Source organism: Mesocricetus auratus, unplaced genomic scaffold (genome assembly GCF_017639785.1).
Source record: "Mesocricetus auratus isolate SY011 unplaced genomic scaffold, BCM_Maur_2.0 Super-Scaffold_100003, whole genome shotgun sequence".
NCBI classification, from domain to species: Eukaryota; Metazoa; Chordata; class Mammalia; order Rodentia; family Cricetidae; genus Mesocricetus; species Mesocricetus auratus.
The window spans coordinates 117,808,778-117,832,136 of NW_024429188.1; the positions used below are offsets into that span (position 1 = coordinate 117,808,778).

At 42.6% G+C, this 23,359-nt stretch overlaps 1 protein-coding gene and 1 pseudogene across 1 annotated transcript; one reads left to right on the forward strand and one right to left on the reverse strand.

Moving 5' to 3' along the window:
* Positions 1-8,536: 8,536 nt before the first annotated feature.
* Znf275 (zinc finger protein 275) lies at positions 8,537-21,988 on the forward strand. The gene is made up of 5 exons (XM_021223519.2): positions 8,537-8,844; positions 17,519-17,630; positions 18,057-18,171; positions 18,958-19,050; positions 19,453-21,988. The coding sequence occupies exons 1-5, from the start codon at positions 8,537-8,539 to the stop codon at positions 20,610-20,612; spliced, it is 1,788 nt and encodes a 595-aa protein (XP_021079178.2). The 3' UTR covers positions 20,613-21,988.
* On the reverse strand, positions 18,527-18,638 carry LOC121140131 (annotated as a pseudogene).
* Positions 21,989-23,359: the final 1,371 nt, after the last annotated feature.

The following is a 23,359-nucleotide window of genomic DNA, read 5'->3' on the forward strand; positions in this document are numbered from 1 at the left end:
TTAAGCTAAGATATTTTTCCTTTTAGTTTGTACAAGCCAGTTATGCTGCATGCTTCATTTTTATATATCCTCAATCCCTTCTAGTTAGTTATGGTATCTTGAATAGGTATGAGCCCCATAGACTCACGTATTTGAATTCTTGTCCCATAGAGAGTGGCACTATTTGGTGATGTGCCATTGCTGAAGTAGGTGTGGCCTTATTGGAGGAAGTGTGTCAATGTGGAGGTGGGCTTTGAGGCTCACATATGCTCAAGCTATGCCCAGTTCAACAGTCTCTCCCTACTGCCTGAGGATCAAGATGTAGGACTCTCAGTTCCTTCTCCAGCACCATGTCTACCTGTATGCCACCATGTCACACCATGCTGATAATGGACTAAACCTCAGAACTATAAGTCACCCCAATTAAATGTTTTCCTTTATAAGAGTTGCCAAGGTAACATTGTCTCTTCACAGCAATAGAAACCCTAACCAAGATAGTAGTAATGCCTCTTTGGAGTAAGCCATGATGTTTGCCAAAAGTAGAGAGTTTAGGAGCGGGGGAGAATTCAGAGAATGAATAAGTAGAAAGTAGAACCCTTGCTGTGTATAACACACTCTGTACATCTGTGTACAGGTATGACCTGTGTCACGAACACTTACAGGGCTTTAACCTGAGAGGAATGATGACAGACTCAGTGAATTGGTTTTGACTATACATTTTACTTCACACTTATATCATAGCAATACACACAAGCAGAAGCAAAGTCCTAGGAGCCACAGCCACTAGCCTCACAACTGGGCTACCTGACCAGCACAGGGTCATGTCTTAAGAGTCTCCAAAGGTTTCTGGTCTTCTGTGTCAGATTTCAGATCAGGCAGCTCTCAGCTTAGAGGACTGATTTGTCAGGCCGAAGAGAGTTCAATGATGCGTGGTGCACTCTACTTCTCAGTCCAGAGCTGGTCCCAAAATATCACACTCTGCCACACGTGCACACTCTCCTTCATTCTTATCTCTAATAGTCAGGTAATGGACCTATATTCACTTTCCTAATCTCCCTCCAGCCAGGCTTCTGCCTACCTGGTTACATGCCCCTTATAACTTGGCAAAGCTTTTAGGACAGTAAACACAGGCCAGGTCTCTGTACATTCACCCTCACTGCCCTGAAATTCTCACTGTTTATTGCAAGAGCCTTATATAGTTTTCAGAGTAACTTGCCACTTTCATGAGACAAAGAACTGTGATTCTGTGCTTGCTATGTTTTTTTCAGAACCTGACACTACCTGGCACATGACAGGAGCTCATTCAGAAATGCTTGTGGATAAGTAAAAGTTGAACAGGCTACATCACCCATTAGTCTTACTTGTTCCACTGTGCAGAGCATTCAGTAAGTAAAGAGTGGTGGAGTTGAACTTGTTAACTTGTATATATTTCAACTTGACTCCAATACAAACAACTTTCAAAAAAAGTCTGGGAAAGAAAGTCTTGGTTACATAGCCATGCACCAATCAGCACCCTGGGAGTGCCACTGACCATTCCTGGTCACAATTCCATGCTTTACAGAGCTTATGGGGGATTTCACAGGGCCACTCAGTCAGAGGTGGACCATATAGACTGGATGACAGGAGATCTTCCCACTGTTGTTTCCCATAGTGTCATTACTCACTGTGGATGATTGGTAGTTCAGAGAAGGAGTTAGAATGATGCTCAGTCCCAGAAGAAGTTCTTGCACATAAAACACTGGACCACATAGAACAACCATTCTAGCGACTACAAAAAGGATGCAGGGAAGGACAGCCTTTAGACATTTTCTTAATTCATTTTTGTTGCCTATTGGATTGACTACCCCCCTCTCTCTCTCTCTCTGTGTGTGTGTGTGTGTGTGTGTGTGTGTGTGTGTGTGTGTGTGTGTGAAGTACAGAACTCATGGGCATATGTGTGGAAATAAGAACACTATCTCAGTGTGTCAATGCTTGCCTTCCACCTTGTTTGAGCCAGGGTCTCTCTTTTTTTTTAAAGATTTATTTATTTACTACATACACAGTCTTCTGCCTACATGCCAGAAGAGGGCACCAGATCTCATTACAGATGGTTGTGAGCCACCATGTGGTTGCTGGGAATTGAACTCAGGGCCCCTGGAAGAGCAGTCAGTGCTCTTAACCTCTGAGCCATCTCTCCAGGCTCCGAGACAGGGTCTCTTATCTACCATTTTGCTTCCAGACATTCTTCTGTCCTCTACCTCCCATCTTTCTGTGAGATCACTAGTGTTACAGATGTATGCTAACAAGGCTGGCTTTATGTATGTTCTAGGGTTCTGAACTTCAAGTTTTTCTTGCTTATAAAGCAAGTGCCCTAAATTCTGAGCCATTCCTCTAGCCCCTAGAAGTACATTCTATAATCTCCATCCTACAGATGTGAAAATGAGGCACCAAGAAAATGAAGGAATAGTGTTCACTGAAACAAAACACACAATGACTTAAAAATAAGTATACAGAGTGATAAAGAATAACTGAGGCTCTCAATTCCATATCAAGATCTGTCTTGTGGGGATAAAAGGCAATGCTTCCCAAAGTAACTGGGAGAAGGGGTATGGAAGACCAGCCTGAGTACTTTGCCCACCACATGTCTTCCTTATTCCATAGATGGTAAAAGTGAGCTTATATTCAGAAGGTTAACTAAAGAGCATTGGTCAGGGTCACTAGTCTAATAAGTTGGAGTAGTGTGGGGATATTTTGTTTGCAATCTAACAAATAAGGCTTGTCTGAAGATCAGAGTGCAGAGCTAAGCCACTAGTTAACCACATACCTAGTTAAGAGCTAAGCTGTGGGAACACCAGACCTTGAGCAGAGACCCACTTCCCCTTCTGCCTGGGAGTAGGCAGCTGTAAGACAATGTTTAGTAAAAACATGTTTACTAAAAATGATACAATAAGTTCCTGGGAAAGGCCTTCCCATGGAAACCGCCCTGACCTCGACCTTGTCCAAAGACTAACCGCACCTTCAAAAACCCACACACATCCACCTCTGGGGTCAGAGCAGAACCAGCCAGGGTAGAGGAGAGAGCAGAAGCTTCTCTGGTGGGAGCTTTTCTTAGGAAGTTTTTCGTGAACCTTTTTGGAGCCTGTTTAAAGTTTTCTTTATATCATTGAACGAGTCTCTGTGTTTTCAATACCCGACACCCTCCGCACGTTCTCGGACACAGGCCGCGCAGCAGACGTGACACTAAGCCACTAGTTAGCCACACACATACACACACATACACACACACACACACACACACACACACACACACACACACACAAAGCCATAGTTAGCCATAGAGGACAGGCAGTGGTAGCCATTCATTTAATCCCAGCACTCGGGAAACAGAGGCAGATGGATCTCTGTGAATTCTAGGCCACCTAGGGCTACATGAGAGTGAATCAGTCTAAAAGAGAAACAGAGCTCACACTTTTGATACCAGCACTTGGGATGATATGCCTTTAATCCTTTAAGCCCAGCACTAGAGAGTATTACAAGGCAGGAGCTTAGTGAAGTCTGAGGGCAGTCTGAGGTTTGGTGGAGACAGATGCAGTGGAACTCAATCTGAGGATTCATAGAAACAGGATCAGCCCTTTTAGTCTGAGGTAGAAGTAAGATCTACTGACTGGATGGCTGCTTTGCTTCTCTGATCTTCAGCTTTAACCCCAATATCTGTCTTTGGGTGTTTATTATTTGTGCTATGGGGTATGGAGGTTGGGCACTCTTGTTGGGCTGCAGTAGCTCTAAAACCTTCCTGCATACCAGAACAACTAGGAGAGACTCTACATTTGAGTTTAAGGGCAATCTTGAGGCTGCTGTTCCCACCTCTATAACTCCTCTTCAGTTATACCATCAACACTGACCCAGCACGGCCTGTGTATTTTAGGATATCCATTTTTCCCTATCTGGAATGCCCTTTTCCCTAGCCACCCTAGGGACACCCTCCACACATTCTCACACAAGATATCCTCCCCAAGGTCTATCCTCTCTGGCAACCTTGACATTCTGTTGCTACTATAGTGACAATGATCTCCATTTTTTGTAAATACTTAGTCTTGTGTTTATCTACTCTCTGTACTGAATTCTTACTTTTCCATGGGAAGTAACCTTGTCCTATTTATTGTTTTATCCCCAGAAACAAATAGAAGCTTGTAGAAATGTTTAATAAATGCTGTACTCCCCCATACCCTTGGACTGATTACTGTTTAACTCTGAGCCTTCGGTATTATGTTGTCTCACCCATGCTCCTGCCTACTGTTCACAAATCAGCAGCATTATATAGGACATATAGGGCAATGAGTATCCACAATTGCAAAATGCACAGCTACTAGTAACAGTTACTGGGTGTAAGGATTCAGGCATTATGCTGGCCTGCCCCTGTCACCTGGCAGAACACACTCAGGCAGTACCCTGGTCATCCCAGGGTTCCATGGCCACTAGTCTACACACAGGGGCAAAGGGCCCCTTGAAAAGACAGACCCCTGCCCACTCATATGATCTCTTTCCTGCTGGTCCCCTGGGGCAGACAGGACTTTTCCTGTCTCCCTCTTCTCCTGTCCTCTCTCTCTGTCTCTGCGCCTCTTTGCCTCTGTTCTCTTTCCTTCCCCCTCCTTCCCCTTTCTTATAAAACTTCTCACTTAAGCTCTGTCTGCCTGACATGTTTTATCCGCACCCCCTCAGTCACCCTCATCTACCATGGAATCTGCCAAGGTTCACCACTCACTTAATCTCAACACTGGGAACAGTTCAATATACACAAAACCTAAGAAGAATGGAATAACACTGCAGTTCTCAAGGGATTCTGAAGACCTCTGAGCAGTTCTTGTGTCCTGTTGAGGGAGGGTTCAGAAAACCAATTATCTCTTCACAGTGAGGCTAAGATAGTTTGCCTTTTGCTTTCTCTTTTAATTCTTGGAGGTTATCCAAGTGTGGTATCATGGTAGTCTGAAGTCAGAAATGGCAATGAAAATCCAACTATCTTCTCAGACATTGAAAGGAATAACAATAATGTAAAAGGGTTGCTCTGGGTTCAGTTGAGAGAATTTCTTTAGTGAATGAAGAGAGATCAATGAAGACTACAAATGCCAAACTTAGGTTTCCACAGGTACCTTCTACACACATGTTCATACAATTGTGAACATGCACACACACACACACACACCAAACATGTATATCCATGCAAAAATTGAAAAGGATTCTTATTAAAGTTCATTTTATATAGTTTCTTCATATTATTGTTAACATATTTTATTGCCATCTTTAAATAATATTTTTAAATTTCTTGTTTTTTACTTCAATGCAGTAAATTTTGTACTGTGTTATAACACACACATGCATACATATACAATATAAAGAAGAATTTTTCATGGCTCTCAATAATCTCTAAGATTTCTAAAGGGGCTGGTAGTGGTGGCACACACCAGTAGGATATTCTGAAGGGATAGAGGCAGGGAGTTCAGGAGTTTGAGGCTATCCTGGGCTACACTTTTAGATTTGACATAGTGGTGCATGGCTTTAATTCCAGCACTCGGGAGGTAGAGACAGGCATATCTCTGTGTGTTCAAGGCCAACCTGGTTTACATAGAGAGTTCCAGGACAGCTAGGGCTACATAGTGAAATCCTGTCTCAATTTAGCATCAACAAAACAAGAATGCAAAGGGATTGTAAGACCAAAAGTCTTTAGATGTATTGGTTTTGAGAACTGGTAAGTTAATGCTGCTTAATTTGATGCTCCAAATTGGTGTTGATAGAGAAATTTTTCCTCTGGGGGCTCTTCTGAAAGGATATATCCCGGGCCTTAACCCCATTCTGGTGGCATATTGCTTATGGCAATGTAACTATGATCTTTACTTCTTTACTTGGTTCTCCCCCTTCCCCTCTCTCTCTCAAACACTTCCAAGTTTTCCTCTCCTTACTAGGACACCAGTCATATTGAATTCAGAACCACTTTAATGACTTCAAAGCAACTCAATAACCATGTTAAGCCAGGATCTGTAAACTTTATACTCTGAGGTGCTCAGGGTTGATATTCTAAAATACTTTTAGGTAAAATCCAACTCAATTAATAATAAAGTTAAAGAACTTATAAAGGAAAAAGAAGAGGGAGAGGATTATGGGCTTCAATTGAGGAAACTAATTTCACACTTCCATCCATGGTAATGAAGAACCAAGAGAGATTTCCAAAGGAAACTTTACACATGCTTGCTGTATTTTTCCAGTAGATGCATGAGAGTGTTCAGAGACCCAGGTCATGCCCTGAAGCATTTTGGTCAGCTTGAGGATGGCTGAATAAAGTGTGCTGTGCTGAGCAAGAACTTCATGTTCTTTGAACATATCTCTGTTCACAGGACATGGGTAAGGAGAATAATCTAGGCCTGAAAATTTTAGAAGCAATCAAACATGTTTGTGTCAGAGGTTTGGGAAGAGAAAGAAAGGGGGGTTACCAACACTTTAACTTCTATAACTATATTGCACTGACAAGAAATGTTGCTAGGGAAAAATGAGTTTGGTTTGTAAATTTAGAGAGCAAAAATATGTAATGAAAGGCAAAGCAAGGCAGTAAACCCTGCTGGAATTGCATTGTTACAGCTATGCTAGAGAGTTCTGCAAGGAACCCATCTGGATCCTACACCTCATGGCCTTGGCAGTAATGAGAAAAACCACATGCAATGGAAAAGGCCTCACTTAAAAGAGAACATCATGTCACCTTCCTAATCCATCCTGGAATAGCTAATCACTATAGAATTTGAAGCTTAACATACCAGCTGGCTTAAATAGGTTCCTTGAGTTCTGGGCTCACAAAGCTACCCTTAGGGTGTTGCTGATATGAAGGATTTGCAGAGAATCTGCTTACAGATTCAGTCAGTGTCTGAATACTCAGTTCATCCAGGTTGCTTGGTAGTGGCCATTCAGCCCTTCCATGGGCCTCTTCCCATTGTCAGTCAGCAATTGTGAAGCTGAATCTTCACCTACTATGATGTCCTCTTTTTCCCCCACCTACTTACTGACAGGCAACCCAAGATAATCTCCATAGTTGAAGGATAGCTGGTAACCTTCATTACATCTGCCAGATCCCCTTTGCCACACAGTTTCACAGGCATGGCTGTAACATCAGGCCATGCTGTGTCTCTGGAAAGTCTGTGTCTGGAGACTATGTATTCCATCCAGCAGAGGGTTATTCTCTGCTTTGTTCTCAAAAACTTACCCCTTCTAAATTGCTTCCTAGCTGCTCTCAGCTTATGATTGCAGTGGTTCCCTTAGCAACAGCTGGAGCTGGCAACCTTTTTTCAGATGCAGACCACTATAGTGTATTTTTCCACTGAATATCAGCTTATTTAAAGACAGACCCTCCACCTGCTGTACAAAACCCTTCACTCTTGCCTGCCTGTGTATTTCCAGCCTTCTGCCTCACTGACATGCTCTCTCTTTGCTCTTTGCACCCCAGGTCTCTTTGCCTGCATGCTGATTCTGGCACTGGAGACATGTTTGTTTCCTCACTTTCAGGCTGGCTGAATCTCTGTTTTGACCAATCTCAAAACAGTCTTCTCAATGACCCTTTCAGTCCTCTGAACTGAGTTTTGTGCCATTAATGTTGCTCTCAGACTGGTCTCATGCTCATCGCCACCTATGCTGGTTAATTTTATATCAACTTGAAACAAGCTAGAGTAATCTTGGAAGAAGGAACCTAAATTCCAAAATGCCATCATTAAAATGACCCTTAGGCAATTCTGTGGGGGAATTTTATTAATCAGTGTTTGATGTGAAGGCCCACTGTGAGAGGTGCCACACTCGGCAGGTGGTCCTGGATTGTATTTAAAAAGCAAGTTGAGTGAGTCATAAAGCACCACTTTTCCACGGCTTCTGCTTTAGCTCCTGCACAGGTCTGGAAGGCAAGATATTTAGCTTTGATGTTGTGTTTGTCAGCAAATGCTGCAGTTTCACAGAAGCACGCACACACTTTCCTTCTGATCATCCCAAACATCACCTGGATGGGTGTTGGATGAAATTCTCATCATTCTTCTGAGGGGCTTTATATTGATCTTTGTTAGTGGCTTACTTGGGAAAACACTTTAAGAAAGCAGTTACTTGTATCGGCAAGGATGCACAAAGCAGAGCAATGAAGTTGACCAAAAAATTTACCTTGAACTGGCAACTGCTTGCAGAACCTCTAAACCAAGACACTTGTTTTGGGATTCATGGCATAACCCATTATTCTTAAATTCCGGTTGCTATTTATTTTTTGGTCTATACTTCCTAATACACATACGGTACTCTAAAAGGAGCTCTGGTGTGTGACTCATAGAGTAGGCATAAGGGTCTAGTTTTGTTTATGGTTGTATTCTCGGTGTCTGGAACAATGAAGGCATTCACAAGACTTTATGAGGGATTCCAACCCCTGCACTCTTTTCTTGAGTGTCTTCCCCCAGGTCTACCATCATTCTGAAAGTCTCCACCATTAATCAATGTATTTTGCTGGTTTATTCATTTGTCGTTCGTTTTTACGTTCTTTCCATGCTTATTCTCTCATCATCCAGGATCCATGCATTTTCCCCCTAGTCTCACCTACCCCACCTCCTCTCCTCACCCCGCCCCAGACACGCCTCCATCCATCCCACCCCTCTTTCAGGCCAATCGTAGCCTACAGGCCGGGCAAGACCGAGACCGAGACCGGGGCAGGATTTCACTCTCAGTACCCCTGGCGGTGCCCCCAGCTCCGGAAGCCCTCTGCCTGACTGCAGGGCTCTGCCAGGTGATGGCGGCCCCGTGGCGCTTCCTGCCACGCCAGGCCTGCTTGAACCTCGCCAGCTCTCCTTCTGCGAGGGCCCAGAGTCCTGCACTGCGGACCGGGTGAGCTTGCAGACTGCGGGAGGGGCGTGCATGTGGAGAGATCTTGAGAGAAGTGTGAAGCAAACAATGTGCGGCCCAAGAGAGCTTGCGGGGCAGCGGGAGGATGTTCTTGGGGCCCGAGTGAGTACTTGGACCGGAGGAGGATATGCGGGGAGTGGGTAACTGCTCGGCCTTGGGACAAGCCAGGGACCGAAGGGAACAGGTCTCTAGTGGTGGGTGGGCATGGAGAGGCCCTGAGGCCTTCTCGTGCAGGGTTTTGGCGGCAGTCAAAGGCGGGAATTGTGGATGTATTGAGGCCTGTGCTACTCTTTTGAGAATTCTCAGGATTGGGAAGCAGTCAGGAGCTGGGGGTGGACCCACACACAGAGAACCAGCGACCTGGAGGCTGCAGGGATTGGCTTAGTGGGGGATGGCTGAAAAGACTTTTTTTCCAGTGTGGGGGAGGGGTTGCACCTCTGGGGTCCTGAAGAAGGTTCTGGCTTAGGGAGATCTACCTTTGTGTTTGAATGGGGGTTGCATGAAGATAATGGGAGCAGATATGTTGCCTAAGACAGAGAGCTGGGGAGTGTAGAAGGGAGTCCTTGCTGAGAGCCACATTTTCTGGCACCACTCCATTACCCCCTTCTCCTAAACTCCTTTGCTGGTTCCTCCAGTCTATATTTGGGTGATTAATTACATGTCTTTTTACACACATGCATACTCCCTCTTGTCTGCTGCCCAAAGCCCATGGTCCTTTTCAGCCCCCCCCCCATTTCTGGCCCAAGTCCCAGAGGGCTCACATCCTGTGCCAGCTCACACCCTCTAGCCAGCCTTGGACTCAGAGGCAGGCAGTCCCCTCCAGTCTCCTTTGCCAGTGGAACATTTCCTCTTAAACCTCAGCCCCTACCCTACATTTTCCTTTAGGAGAAATTTTCGGGTGGGACCAGTTGAATAGCACTTCTCCTAGGTAGGACCACTTGCTTATCCATTCTCCCATTGGATCTTGTTATAGAAACAACATTCACAGTGCCTGACACAGTCTGGTCCATTGCCCCAAAGTGGCTCTGGATCTGTATTCAGAATATCATGGGTCAGTGATTTCTAGCCTTCTGTCAATGATAGACCCCTTAGAAAATCTGCTAAAATGTGTGAGTTCTCTTGCTCAAAGTCTGATCACCAGCACAGCCTCAGAAGGAAACTCCTGGATGGGAAACCTGTCCAAATTCTAGACAGGCCTAATGTCTACATATTGAAAGATGCCAATTCCGTAACACCCACCCAGACCTACTGCTCTATCAGTAGAATTTTCAGGGAAATATAAGTCGGGTTTCTAGCACAGTGATCTAGCCCTTCCAAAACTGTCTGGGTTCTTTGGAGGACCTGGGGCGCTTTGGAATATTTTATAGCTAGACACTGTAACCTCAGTAATTCTATACTTATAATTTATTTTGTTTTGTAGAAAGATGTCAGTCCATATTCTTAGAGAAATGGGAACATAAACCTTTCCTTAGTTAAACACAACAAACATTACAAAATCCCCTTCTGGTCTACCTTCTGGCTTTTTATAGAATGGAATAAAGTGGGAAACTTAAACAGATAGACAGGTACCCAGGCAAAATGAGACATAAAACAGATGCCTTCCCACCCACACATACAGAAAAAGATAACACGGGCACAAATATCCCAAGAGAAACAGAATTCCTGGTAAGACAGTCATTGCTTTTGGACTTTTAGGATTCTGTGCTTTTGAAGTAACAGCCAGATTTCACAGTATAAGATTGGTCTGTCAGCCTCTTGCCTACCTCTGGGCCCTACCAGGTTCATTTGGGAACATAAAGGTCAGGAGCACCTGTAGCCCCAGGGCTCACTCAGTAATACTTGTACCCTGGACTCACTGAGGCATGTCCAGACCTTGGCAGTGCCAGTTTAGTTACACAGCTTGTCCCACCTTTGAGCACTTATTACCAAAAGGACAGGTTCCTGGAAGATAAGCATATGATCCAGCTTCTATTCAATTATTTCAATCCAACAGGTGACACCTTCCCTACCGGACTAATCTCTTGGAACTGTTCTAACACGAGATGAGTCATCCCTGTGTGTCTCTTTTGGGTAAGTCTCGGTGTTTACAGAATGTGCTGCTGTGCTGCTGGAAGGCCCATGGGTAGGGGTACAAGATAGTGAAGAAGTGTTTAAGTTCTGGAAGCTCATACATGCTAGTGTCATTGAACTACTTGCCCAGAAATGATTCTGCCAATCTTAGACACACAGTGCTAAGGAGAGAAGGTGCCTGACAAGGAAAATAGGGAGACCAGGAGATCACTGTGTGGGAGAGGGAGCTGAAAGCACCCATTGGGACCAGATGTCTTTTGAGTGTTCACAACCTTGAAACACATTTGCTCTGGCCCTAAAGGAAATTGAACAGTTAATTTTAGGGTCTTTTCTATTTGGTTTTTCTAGCGGTGTGATAAAACACCCTGACCAAAATCAGGTAAGAGAGGAAAGGGTTTATTAAGCTTATACTTCTAGGTCATAATCCATCATTGAGGGAAGCAAGGGTGGGAATCATGGAGGAGCACTACTTATTGACCTGCTATCTGATTCACTGCTTAGCTACACTAAGGATGGTCGTTCCCTCCAACATCAACCATCAACCAAGAAAATCTCTCCTAAACATGGCCACAGGACATTTTGATTGAGGCAATTCCTCAATTAAGAGTCACTCTTCTTAGGTAACAGTAGGTTTGTGTCAACTTGATAATATAACCTAAATCAGCATGCCCAGAAGATATTCCTACTGCACATTCTCATTTTGGTATTTGAGGCACTCTAGGTGTTTGAGGCACCCTTGGAAGCTTTTAGAAACTACCAGATGGGTCTTTTGAGTGGCATTGCTGCCTCTTCCTGCCCTGCTGACACAGAAAGATAATACTTGTCCAGGAAAGTATAAAAGAGACCAAATTATTCACTAGTTTTTATAAGTTGTTTTATGTCTCTGTTGAATTCAAATTTCAATTTCTGTTCTTTCAGTAAAAATAAAATGATTATTTTGGGTCCCTTAGTGTTTGTAATTTCATGCAATCAATTAAAACAAGTAGCTTAGGTAAAATTTACATGTTATGAATAATACTGCAGTAAACACATGTGGAAGTATCTATGACTATACATTAATACATTTTTTAAAAATTTACATATTGCTCTAAAGAAAGATTTGCTCACCACATGAGCTCTGGTGTTCTAGAATTCACAGTTGTGTAGCCCTGCAATTGGCACTGACACTCTTGTTATACATGATTTTTCATAGCAGATGTTTATTAAACAGCTGCAGCATACAGGGACTTGGCTAAGCCCAATATGAAATTTGCAGTTAACCTTGACAAAGCCTTTGTGCTCTGGGCATGGATAGCACTGGCCTTTGTGTCCCATGTAAAGAAAGACAGTGTTGTTTGCCTTAAAAGTTGGTTTGTTTTCCTGTGGTGGTTCTTTCCGTTTTCTTTCCCAGTTGTAGGTACTAGTAAGCCATGGAAAATTATTTAGGATTCAGGGTATGCTTTTCTATCCTGAATAAAAGTGATTTATGTTCAAGGTCAGCATTATCCTCTATGTCCATATTCTGTGTGGAATTGCTTTGACCTTGATCTCTATTTTCTAGATTATATTCCATCATTTTAAAGTGGAATAGTTCTGCAACACAGAGACTAAGTGATCCAATTATCTTCAGGATTGGTGGTCATTTTATTTTTAACCACAGTAGAGATTCATGTGTATTATCATTTTTAAATGATCTTCTTATACTGAGGATAAGCTGTCTTACCTGCTAACTGGGCAGAGTTTAACTCCCTTTAGTGAAATCAGGGCACACATTTTCCCTCCTGTTTTCATGAGTACCTTTTAAATTACCTCTGTGTGTCCAAGTGCTCTGTTACTGTGGGTGGCCATCACATACCCACCAGGAGCTAAAGTGCTCTTAAACCAAATGCCCAGGGAGAACTAGTACAGGAAGGTCTGCTCCTATTGCTATATAAGAAGGATAATTAACAGTTCTTTAGAGTTGTAGCTCCAGGACTTTAACAGTTAATCGTGGCAATTAAGAAAAAAACACTTCAGTGGGATTTGCTCCATTAAAGGTGGATGGTTTGGAAGACCTCTGAGCATATATGGTGTGTGTGTGTGTGTGTGTATGCGCATGTGTGTGTGTGTGTGTCTGTGTCTGTGTCTCTGTGTCTGTGTGTGTGTGTCTGTGCGCGCATGTGTGTGTGTGTGTCTGTGTAACAGGAAAAGAATGATGTATTTATGCAGTGAGGCTCTGCTATGCCATGCAGATAGCATGATATAAACGTAGCTACAAAACATACATCTATACCTTGAAGCCTGCACAGTGATTACTATCAGCTGATCTTCTGGTTCTAGCCTGGGTACGTAGAGTTGTACATTCTTTATTTTCTGGAACATGATGGTGATAACAACCAGTTCTAAGTTGTGATAGTGAAGTTATGTGACAGGAGACACACAGCTCAAAATATTCTACCTATGTGCTTCGTAAAAGGAAGCTTGCTCCATTTAACACAGCACTGTGGCTCCCATTGATTCCATTGTTCCGCAATAAATCATGTCATGTGCTCCATGGTGCTAGAAGCTGCAACAGACACTGGAGATTTAGGGGCAACCAATGGAGAGAAGGACCTGTCCCATTGGATCAACTTTTTTCTAAGAAAACCAAGCAACTTCAAAAGATAATTTTTCATTAGTGAAAATGTTTAGAGGAAACTGCCAGGCCTGGTGAATAAAGAGGTTTTAAGGAAGTGGCATTTGAGTTAAGGACTGGTTATTAGAAGGAACCTCTTGCGATAAGAGATGGTATTCTTGGCAAGTACACAGGCTTTGAGGGCCATGGCCTTGGCATCTCTATATCTGCATGAAGGTCAATGTGTCTGGATGGGGTGATTTTGAAGGGGGTGGGGCAGGATATTCAATTGTGTACTAGACTAAAGCTTGTTAGGGGCTTGAAGGCAAGAAAAGGTTTATAATAGGCCATCTTTGTCCAGAACTACATATATGATGTGATGTGCCTCTCTCTGTTTCATTTGGTTACAACAATGTCAATTGGAAGTGAATTGTGTTAAAAAATCATGTAATAAATTTATTACAAGTTCATTGTGTTTGTATAAGAAGCCAAAATCAAAGTAGACATTGAATGCATACCAAGAAGACTCCATTAAGCCAGAGGAACCCTGCGTTGATGACAATAGAACAAAGAGAGGGTTTGTCCACTTAATATCTCGAGATGAATTCACATATTTGGAGATATACTTTTGCTAGGCAGTCAGATAAAAATGGTAGGACAGCTGGCAAAGACTTAGGGGTCACATTAGACCTTCTGTCCATACCTTTCCTTAAAGCTGATAGCTTAAGGAGATGATTCCAAGAAGTTTGTGCTTAGACTTTCTGGTCACTTCTTCACAGACTGCTTACAGATTTCCACTAGTCCTTCTCTTTGACTTACAGGTATTCTAAAAGATGTTGATCTTTTTATCTGACCTAAGGGGCCATTCCCCTGCTGTCTCCTTGGTCTCAGCTCTATTCTCTAGTATGCTGACCATCTGTCTTACCCCAGGTTTACGTACAAAAGGCTATTTAAGATTGGTCTTTTCTGATACCAATGATATTCAGCTTAATGTCTAAAAAGTCACACATTAAACACATGAAAGAAACTGAAAAGATATCTTCCCAGGACTTGCCTCTGTTTTCTTTTTTAACTGCACAAACATTCTAGCTACAGGTCAGTCTGAATGTTTTCCTTCTTTCTATGAAAATGTGACTATGTGTGTATTTTTTTTTCTCCTCCTCTTTGGGTTTTCAGTCAAATGTTATCTCTACCTGTATTTTCTGTGAAGAATTTGCATTTTTTAACTTGCTGCCTGTTATCCTAGTTTGGACACTTAATGCTTTTTATACTGAAACCTTCCAAGTTTTCTTCAGAACTCCCTATTTCCTAGAATCTTCAGAACTCTGAGCCACCCTTGTCATTCACCTTCTTCGGATATGCTTTTTTTTTGGATAGTGAGATTTAGACTCTAACTATTGGTTATAGTATACTATTTTTTTCTTTTACTTTAACATGTCTGTGTCCTTAACACTTTCTTAGGTTGCACCCACTCTTCTTCTTCTTCTTCTTCTTCTTTTTGGGGGGGGGTTTACGAGACATGGTACTCTTCTTCTTCTTCTTCTTCTTCTTTTTTTTTTTTTTTTGGTTTTTTTACGAGACAGGGTTTCTCTGTATTGTTTTGGAGGCTGTCGGTCCAACCCAGCCTCGAATCTTCTTTCTTAATACAATCTAACAATCTGCGCCTTCTGATTGAAGTTTTTAATCTCTTTGTATTTAACTTAATTATCTATGTAATATAGTTTAAGTTTTCCATCCTGCTATTTATTTTCATTTGTTCCATCTCTTTTTTCCCCCTTACTTTTCCTTTTTGGAGCCTGATAAAAACTCATGCTTATATGTTTAGTTACTGCTTTTTCTTGAAATGGTCAGTTACATTTTAAACATTTTGAAATGCAGAAGATAAAAGTCTTATGTTTCCCTTTACATTCCTGATATTCTTTATGCCTTTGTGTAGTCTTAAGTTTAATTCCGTTTTCTTCCACTTGAACATTTTCCTCTGGTATATTTTATGGTACAGAGCTACTAATGGTAAATTGTCTAAAATATTTATTTATCCTTCATTTTTGATGGATATTTTTCTAGATGAATATATTTCATATAAAATTCTTGGTTGACAGTCTTTTATTATAATACTTAATTGTTTTCTTTTCCATCATTTCTTTCCTCCAGTGACTTTTAGAATTAACATTTTCAGAAATTTAATTAGGATGGTAGTTCTCTCTCTGACTTCATTTGGATAGCAGCTATTGTCATGTCTTCATGTTTTCCACTCTTCCTTGTAGTATCTAATCTACTAATCATACTCAGTGAATTTTTATTTTTATATGTATTTATCTACAAAAATTTCATTTGGTTCTTTTTATATCTTCTGTTTCTCCCTGTGTCCTTGTTTTTTTTTTTCAGTGCTGAGGCATAGTTAAATTATTGTTTTTCCTTCTCTGTTAGTTCTGTTCATTTCTGGGTGTCTCTATTGACTGATTATTCTCTTTGCTTTTGTTCACATTTTGGTGTTTCTTGGCAGTTCAATTTTTTATTGGAAATTGCACATTGTAATGATTATTTCATTGAGTTTCTAGACTTTGATGGTTATGAGCAGTTATTTGTAAGTCAATTTGATGTTCTATATTGGGGCCTATATTTAAGGTTTTATAGGGCAGATCTTTGTAGTTTGACAAACCTTACTGTTGAGGCATGACTTCTGAATATTCCTGGGGATCATAAAGACTCTGTGTGAGTTGATCAGACCTTGAACATGTCCCTACCTTTGTGTGTCTTGGGAACTGTTCAGCTTATGGTCCTTAGGAGTTTCATTCAATACTTGTAGTCAGAAAAGATTCAAGGGAAGTCTTATACATGCCTTTTCACTTCTTTTACCTACATAGCACCTCCATTTTCCCCTGAATAATAGCCTTCAAAGATTCTGATGAGGTTGCTAAACACTTTTTGTGTGGTTTCACCTCTCCTACACTCTCAATCTGGACATTGCCTCCAGGCAGAGCACTGAATTGATGACAGGACTCACCCCATTTGTTTTTCTGGGGATCTTACTCCTATACTTCCTACTACCCTAGTATTAAAAACCATTGTTGAACACAGGCTTGCAACTTGTTTGTGGATGCTAAATTGTTCCTTGTTACTCGATTATGGCCACATGTGGAAATTTCCTTTCACCCTTTCTAAGATGCCATGTTTAAGTCTTTTGAAGAACCTGAGTTTTTGTTATCCTTCAGTTAATGTTAAAATGCTTCTTTTTCACTTAATTATGAGTTGAATTGAGGTGACATCAGAACCTGAACTATTTGGCTGTTTCTTTGAACTCACTGAAGTGAGAGACTTGTAATGCAAAGGCATCTATCATAAGATCTTACAATAGCTCACTTACTTTGCAACATGGAGAAAAAAGGTCACACACATACACACTTCAGATCTTTTCTTTATCAATGTAATGTTTGAAGATCTTCTCTTAGAAGTATTTTTCTCCAGCTATTTTTCCAACTCCCATTTTGTTGAATAACATGAGGAGGCTCTTCATGGTTTTTGTCCCAAGGCTTTTAAAGGCTCCGCTTCTAAGTGAAGAAGTTCAGGTTCTTGTGCTTTGTCACCTCTCTTCCTTTCACTGACCTCATCAGTTTCAGGGGTTCATGAAAGGACTCCTTATTCTGAGTAATTTCTTCTGGTACTCTCTTTAGTGTGCTTCCTCCCTGTATGAGTATTGACCTCATCCAGGCTTACTTTAAGGAAACCCTGTAGTCAGCCAGTCTCTTGCAGCTAGTCTTCGTGCCAGCAACTCTGCCTAAGCTAGCATTTGTTTGTCTTATCCTGCCCCTCTCTGGCCTACCTATATTAATTATTTGCTAGCCTACTTTCCTCCTGTTTCATATGTGTTTTCTCAGGCATACTCATGCTCTGCCTTGTCATTCATCCTACCTGGGAAAAAAGACTCTGTAACATTTAAAACTAGGGAATAGGAAGTCACTGATGCCATCCCAGAGGAACAAGAAGAAACAGGGCTCTTGTCACTCACATTCACAGATTTTTTTCACTTTCCTTAGCTCCACATGCTCCCCAAGGTCTTGCCCTTCCCCAAGATGAAGCCCCAGGAAACCAGGTCCTGGCAGTCCCTCTTGAGATGCCGGAGACCAAGGTGAGCTGTGCTTCCCTCTTGCCTTGCTTGAGATTTTGTCACTGCTCCCTGATTGTGGCCCCAGCCTTTGCCCAGCATGATACGCATCAGAGTATGACCCATAGCTACTGCCTTCCTTCCTGTCCTCTGCTTCTCTCCCACAGGCTGCCAAGGAATGAATTCCCAGTGTGCTTATGATACCCACCATGTATGTGAGAGACCTAAGTCTGTGTCTTGTGTCCTTTTGGAAGACAGTGAGAGTTCCAGGACCAAACAGCCCAGGTCTCCTTGTACTTGATCTTGTTTTCTTTCTAGGATCTCCACATTAGCAACATATACAGATGTGAATATTTCAGGCCCTAACCTCTTGCCCCTGGCATTACTGGTGCCACCCTGCCTCATTACAAATTCGGTTAAAAGACTGACTGTTGATGTGATTTATTGCAGGATTTGGTGTCATTTGATATTGTGCCGTGGCACCTCACCGAACAGGAGTGGCTGAGTCTGAGTCTGAGCACAGAGCAGCAGGCACTGACATATTCCAGGGCTGTAACCTCCATTGGTAAGAATGCCTCCAGAACTTCTCAGACTCACCATCTACTGGAAGTGGAGTTGGGGATACATGGCCAACCGTATACAACTTCATTTTGTTCTTTCTTATTGAGAACACTCAACAGCAGCTCCCCCAACTCCTAATGGCATGAAAAGATCTCTTCCCGTCTTTCACTTGAAAGACATTAGATCATTAGTCAATGAAATGGCTGAGTCTGCTGACCTATGTTCAATCCCCAGAATCCATAAGGTAGGAAGAGACACTGACTTCCACTAGCACACCATAGTATGAACATGCCCACATAGTCACAGACACAGTAAAGAAATAAATGTAAAAATAGAAATTAGAGCTAACCTGTCATCATTTACAGTGCTTTTAAAATTCAATATATTGTCTTCAGGTAAAGAACATATCAGACATTAAATTGATCAGAAAAGATACTATACTTGATCTTAACCATAAGGCTAGAAAGACAAATTATAACAATTATACCAATATATACAAATAAATACTATATTGTATATATACTACATATGTACATATGTTATATGTAATGTAATACATTGTACATATACATGTGCATACATAAATTATACTAATCATATGGCCAGTTGATTGGGGCTAATTTTGAGCTCTTGCTTATCCATCAGGTATTTGCATGGGGTGAGGGATTTTTAGAAGGAACTCCTGAGAGTAAGCCATAGACAGCCCAGGAGATTTGAAAGGGATCTCCTTTGACAACTCTTTCCCTGCTCCTCCATACTGATATCATCAGCTGCCTTCTTCCATTAACAGGAGTTCCTGTTGTGAGTCCTCCTTTGGTATCTCATCTATCACAAGGACAGGTTCTGTTGGTATCAGACCCATTCCTCAGCACAGATCACACAGGTGAGCATAAAGGAAATATGAAGAAGCATGAGGAAATTTGGGAGAGGTTGAGTTTTAGGTTGGAGGATACTGAGCTCTTTAGGTTGAAGTTAGACTTGGGAAGAGCAGCTAAGCCTGTGGAGTCTAGGATTAGGGTTGAGAGCCCAGCTGAAGCTCTGGTAATGAGGTGTGACTGTCCCCTTGCTAAAAGCAAAGGCATCTTCACATTCCCTTTGATAAGCAATGTCCATAGTTGGGACTCTCCTACCTTCTCTCTGGTGCTTTCATCTGATATCTTCTAGGCCTTTCGTGGTACTCGACAGTTTCTGGAGAGAGGAGTTGTTGACAAAGGAAAGTAACCTTTTCCCTGGGCCTTCTGTAGACTGTTGTGTCACATTTATCTTTCATCACTAATCATTGTAGAAAATCCCTCTGTGACCTCCCACCACAAGATGGATGAAGAAGTCCAGCTGCAAGATATGGCGTCGACGAGCTCCCCGAGGGCCCATGACCCCAGCGCTGAGGTCAAACAAAATGGGAACTCTGGGGGAAGGGGGAGTAGCCCACAAAATCTGCCCATAGAACACCATTTTGCATGTAAAGAGTGTGGGGATACCTTCCGCCTTAAAGTGCTCCTTGTTCAGCACCAGAGGGTTCACAGTGAGAAGGGCTGGGAATGTGACGATTGCAGGAAGGTCTTCAGGGGGGTGTCAGAATTTAATGAGCACAGGAAGAGTCACCCAGCTGTGGCTGCTCAGCCCCGGCCTGGCCCCAGTTGGGCTGTGGAAGATGCCTTGGAAAAGAGGGAGCAAATGGAGAGGGAAGCGAAGCCCTTTGAGTGTGAGGAGTGCGGGAAAAGGTTTAAGAAGAACGCAGGCCTTAGTCAGCACCTAAGGGTGCACAGCAGAGAGAAGCCCTATGATTGTGAGGAGTGTGGGCAGTCCTTCAAAGCCAACACCCACCTCTTTCGACATCAGAAGCTTCACACTTCGGAAAAGCCCTTTGCGTGCAAGGCGTGCAGCAGGGATTTCCTGGACCGCCAGGAACTTCTCAAGCACCAGAGGATGCACACAGGCCACCTGCCCTTCGACTGCGACCACTGCGGCAAGTCCTTTCGTGGTGTCAACGGCTTGGCAGAGCACCAGCGCATCCACAGCGGCGCCAAACCCTATGGCTGTCCTCACTGCGGCAAGCTGTTCCGGAGAAGCTCGGAGCTCACCAAGCACAGGAGGATCCACACGGGTGAGAAGCCCTATGAGTGTAGCCAGTGTGGCAAAGCCTTCCGCCAGAGCTCCAGCCTGCTGGAGCATGCACGAATCCACAGTGGTGAGAGGCCTTATGCATGTAGCGAGTGCAGCAAGGCCTTCCGGGGGCCTTCTGACCTCATCAAGCACCGGCGCATCCACAGTGGACTGAAACCCTATGAGTGCGACAAGTGTGGCAAGGCCTTCCGGAGGAGCTCAGGCCTGAGTCGCCATAGGCGGATCCACAGTGGGTCCAGGCGCTGTGAGTGCAGTGAATGTGATCGTGTGTTCAAGAGACACTCAGCACTACAGAAGCACCAGCCCACCCACTGCAAGTAGACACTGCCCTGGGACCTATAGCAGGGGTCTGCAGAGGCTTTGTCCCAGTCAAAGGAGATGAACAGTTTTGTGGCACCTATCTATTTTATTTTGTGAGCAGTTGAAATGATTTGTACTTCCACCAGCAATTTATAGATGTTCATGTTTCCCACTACACCTATTGAGGGTAGCTTTTACCATTTTAACATACCTTGGCTGCTTTTCCCAGCAGAAAGTACTGTCGAGGTATTTTAATCTTCACATCTAGAATGAGAAGAAAAATCTGCATATAGGGGTCTAGTAGGGAGCTGGGAGGTCCTTTCCAAGTTCCACCCCTGAGGGAAATACACCACTATTCAGTAGCATCAATATGGTAATGTACCTTTCTTGAAAGGAAAATTGCCCCAAGGTTTTGGCCTACTTGAATTCATAAAATTTTAGAGATGCAAATAGATCAAATGCCATAATATTTAATTTATTAATTTAGTTATAGATACATATTGTAAATCACATTATATGGAATAATATATTAATTTAGAGAATACTCCTTTCACCATATTCCATTTGTGCATTTTTGATCTCACCAACATGGGAACCTGTTTGACTCATCACTTACCTCTGTTTGATCTATAGTAGCACTGTGACAATCCCTTCATGAGGCTCTCACCAGAAGTTTCCTCCAATCCATAAGAACATATTCATATATTACAATCATTACTTTGTGTCTTTAAATTAGTGCTGTACCTACAACATGACCACTTCAAATGGTCTTTTAAAAGGCCTTTTTTTTTTTTGCATTTCAAGCATCACTCTTGGATCTCAGTTCTAGTAAAACTTACTGAGATGGAGATAAACCCTTTTTTTCTACCATTTTGTTAAGCTAGTTTAATTCAGTGCCCCCTATGAACACCAAAAACAAACATCAGTTGGAGTTTGTGCTCACATGCTATCATCTTGTTCAAAATAAAGTGAAAGAGTACCCCCAAATGAGAGGGACATCTTCAGGACTTGAAGGTAAAATGACACCTCCTTCACCCAATATCAGACTTCATAAATATTACTTCTCCAACCTTCCATTTGCAGCTATGAAGTGAGGAGTAGTCACAGTCCCTACCTCTTAAGGTTCTCAAGGAGTGTGCCTTGCCTGTAAGAACTCAGTGAAGGTCACACGATGACATCCCATAGCTCATTAGTACCAGAAACAAAGATGGACTCCTCAGGCCTCCTGACTACTGGTCTCATCTTTCATACAATTACTTCAATACTATTACTGTTTTTCTTACATGCAAATTATCTGTTCATCTCCTTTGACTAGTTATCAAGTTACCTTTGGATATATTGACTTTATAAAGTAGTTCTTCTATATCAATTGTCATGTTATTTTCCTATTTTTATTGCCTTCCCTTTTTTAGTTCTTTTAAATTTTTGTTGTGTAGGCTTTGGATTTTTTTTACATATCCTTGAATTCTTTTTTGTCTGTTAACTTGCGATTTTTATTGCTTCTGTACTTAGATATGATGACATTTTCTTCAAAAATTTACTTACAAAAGAAAAGCTAAATCTCCTGCCCACCAAGAAAGTGAGCATACAACCTGGCCACTAAGGCACACTAAAGATGTGTCTATCACACACTGCTCATAGCACTCTGTGACTGCTCATCAGGATAGCCCCAGCCACCAACAACAGGGTTCAGCTTCACCTAGACCAACAGAATGGTCCAAACATGGTCTGACCATCTATCTTTCAAGCTGTCAGGAGCCTTGACTATTTTGGATTCAATGAGTGAGGAGCAGTTTCACATCTCAGACACAGAAGACTCGTCTGACTGGTGATATTATGTGACCTCCATCCTCCTCCCATCAAGTGATTCTAGAATGGGAGATCAGTTTTGTGACTTCTGCTTTGGGGAACTAGAATGAGAAATTTGCCCGTCTGTTCTGGCATCACTTTCTACAGCCATATCTAAGAGGGATGCCAGTATAGGCCTGGAGAGAAATGGAGCTGTGTTCCTCCAGTAGGCTGCATGCCACAAAAGCTGGTTGCACCAGGTCTGGTCCAAGACTTGGAATAGTCATGTCCAAGATGGGCAATAAAACAAGATCAGAGGGCAAGAATCCATTCTGATAGTCCATGTAGCACAGAAATCAAAACTGATCACCCTGCAGTTGGTCCATTGCTTTAGGCAGCCCCCTTCAGGAAAAACAGCAGGTGAGGAAGATACCCACACCAAGGCTATGGCCTGAGTTTCCAGTTGTGCCCTGAGGGATGTTGGAGGACCAGAAAATGTGCCCTTATGGCAGCCTCTTGAGGGAGGTCGGGCTCTCCAGGGGGCATAGCCTGGAAGGGCTCCCAACCCTAACCTGGAAAGCTAGGTCTGACATGATCTCCATGATCTTAGCCAGAAGGGCCTCGGATGCTCTCCAAACCACCATAGTGGCCCTGTGGGGCTTTTCCAGGCTGGAGAGAAGCTAACAGCAGTTGCTACACAGCAACTCCTATTGCTCTGTGGACTCAGTTCTGGTGGTTTCTTGTTAATTGGTCTGAACCCATTTCTTTTTCTAATTACTTTTCTCATTGTGAGTTGTTGGGACAAATCTGGCACCTTTGCCTTGAAGGAATGCCATTTCTTGCTCATTTGCTCATCATTTGTCAAGGCTGACAAAAGATATTATTAAAGTTGAGAGTAGCACTAACTTGGAACGTAGTAGAGTGCTCACTGCCCAGCTGGGGCATGGCATCTCTTCAAATTCCTTCCTGCCCTCTTTATT

What these genes read in the sequence shown, in the direction of transcription:
- Znf275 (XM_021223519.2), top strand. Translation starts at nt 8,537, where the DNA reads ATGCATTTTCCCCCTAGTCTCACCTACCCCACCTCCTCTCCTCACCCC. An exon ending in TTGAGATGCCGGAGACCAAG is followed by an intron (nt 17,631 to 18,056) that starts GTGAGCTGTGCT and finishes GATTTATTGCAG; the next exon opens with GATTTGGTGTCATTTGATAT. An exon ending in CCTCAGCACAGATCACACAG is followed by an intron (nt 19,051 to 19,452) that starts GTGAGCATAAAG and finishes TAATCATTGTAG; the next exon opens with AAAATCCCTCTGTGACCTCC.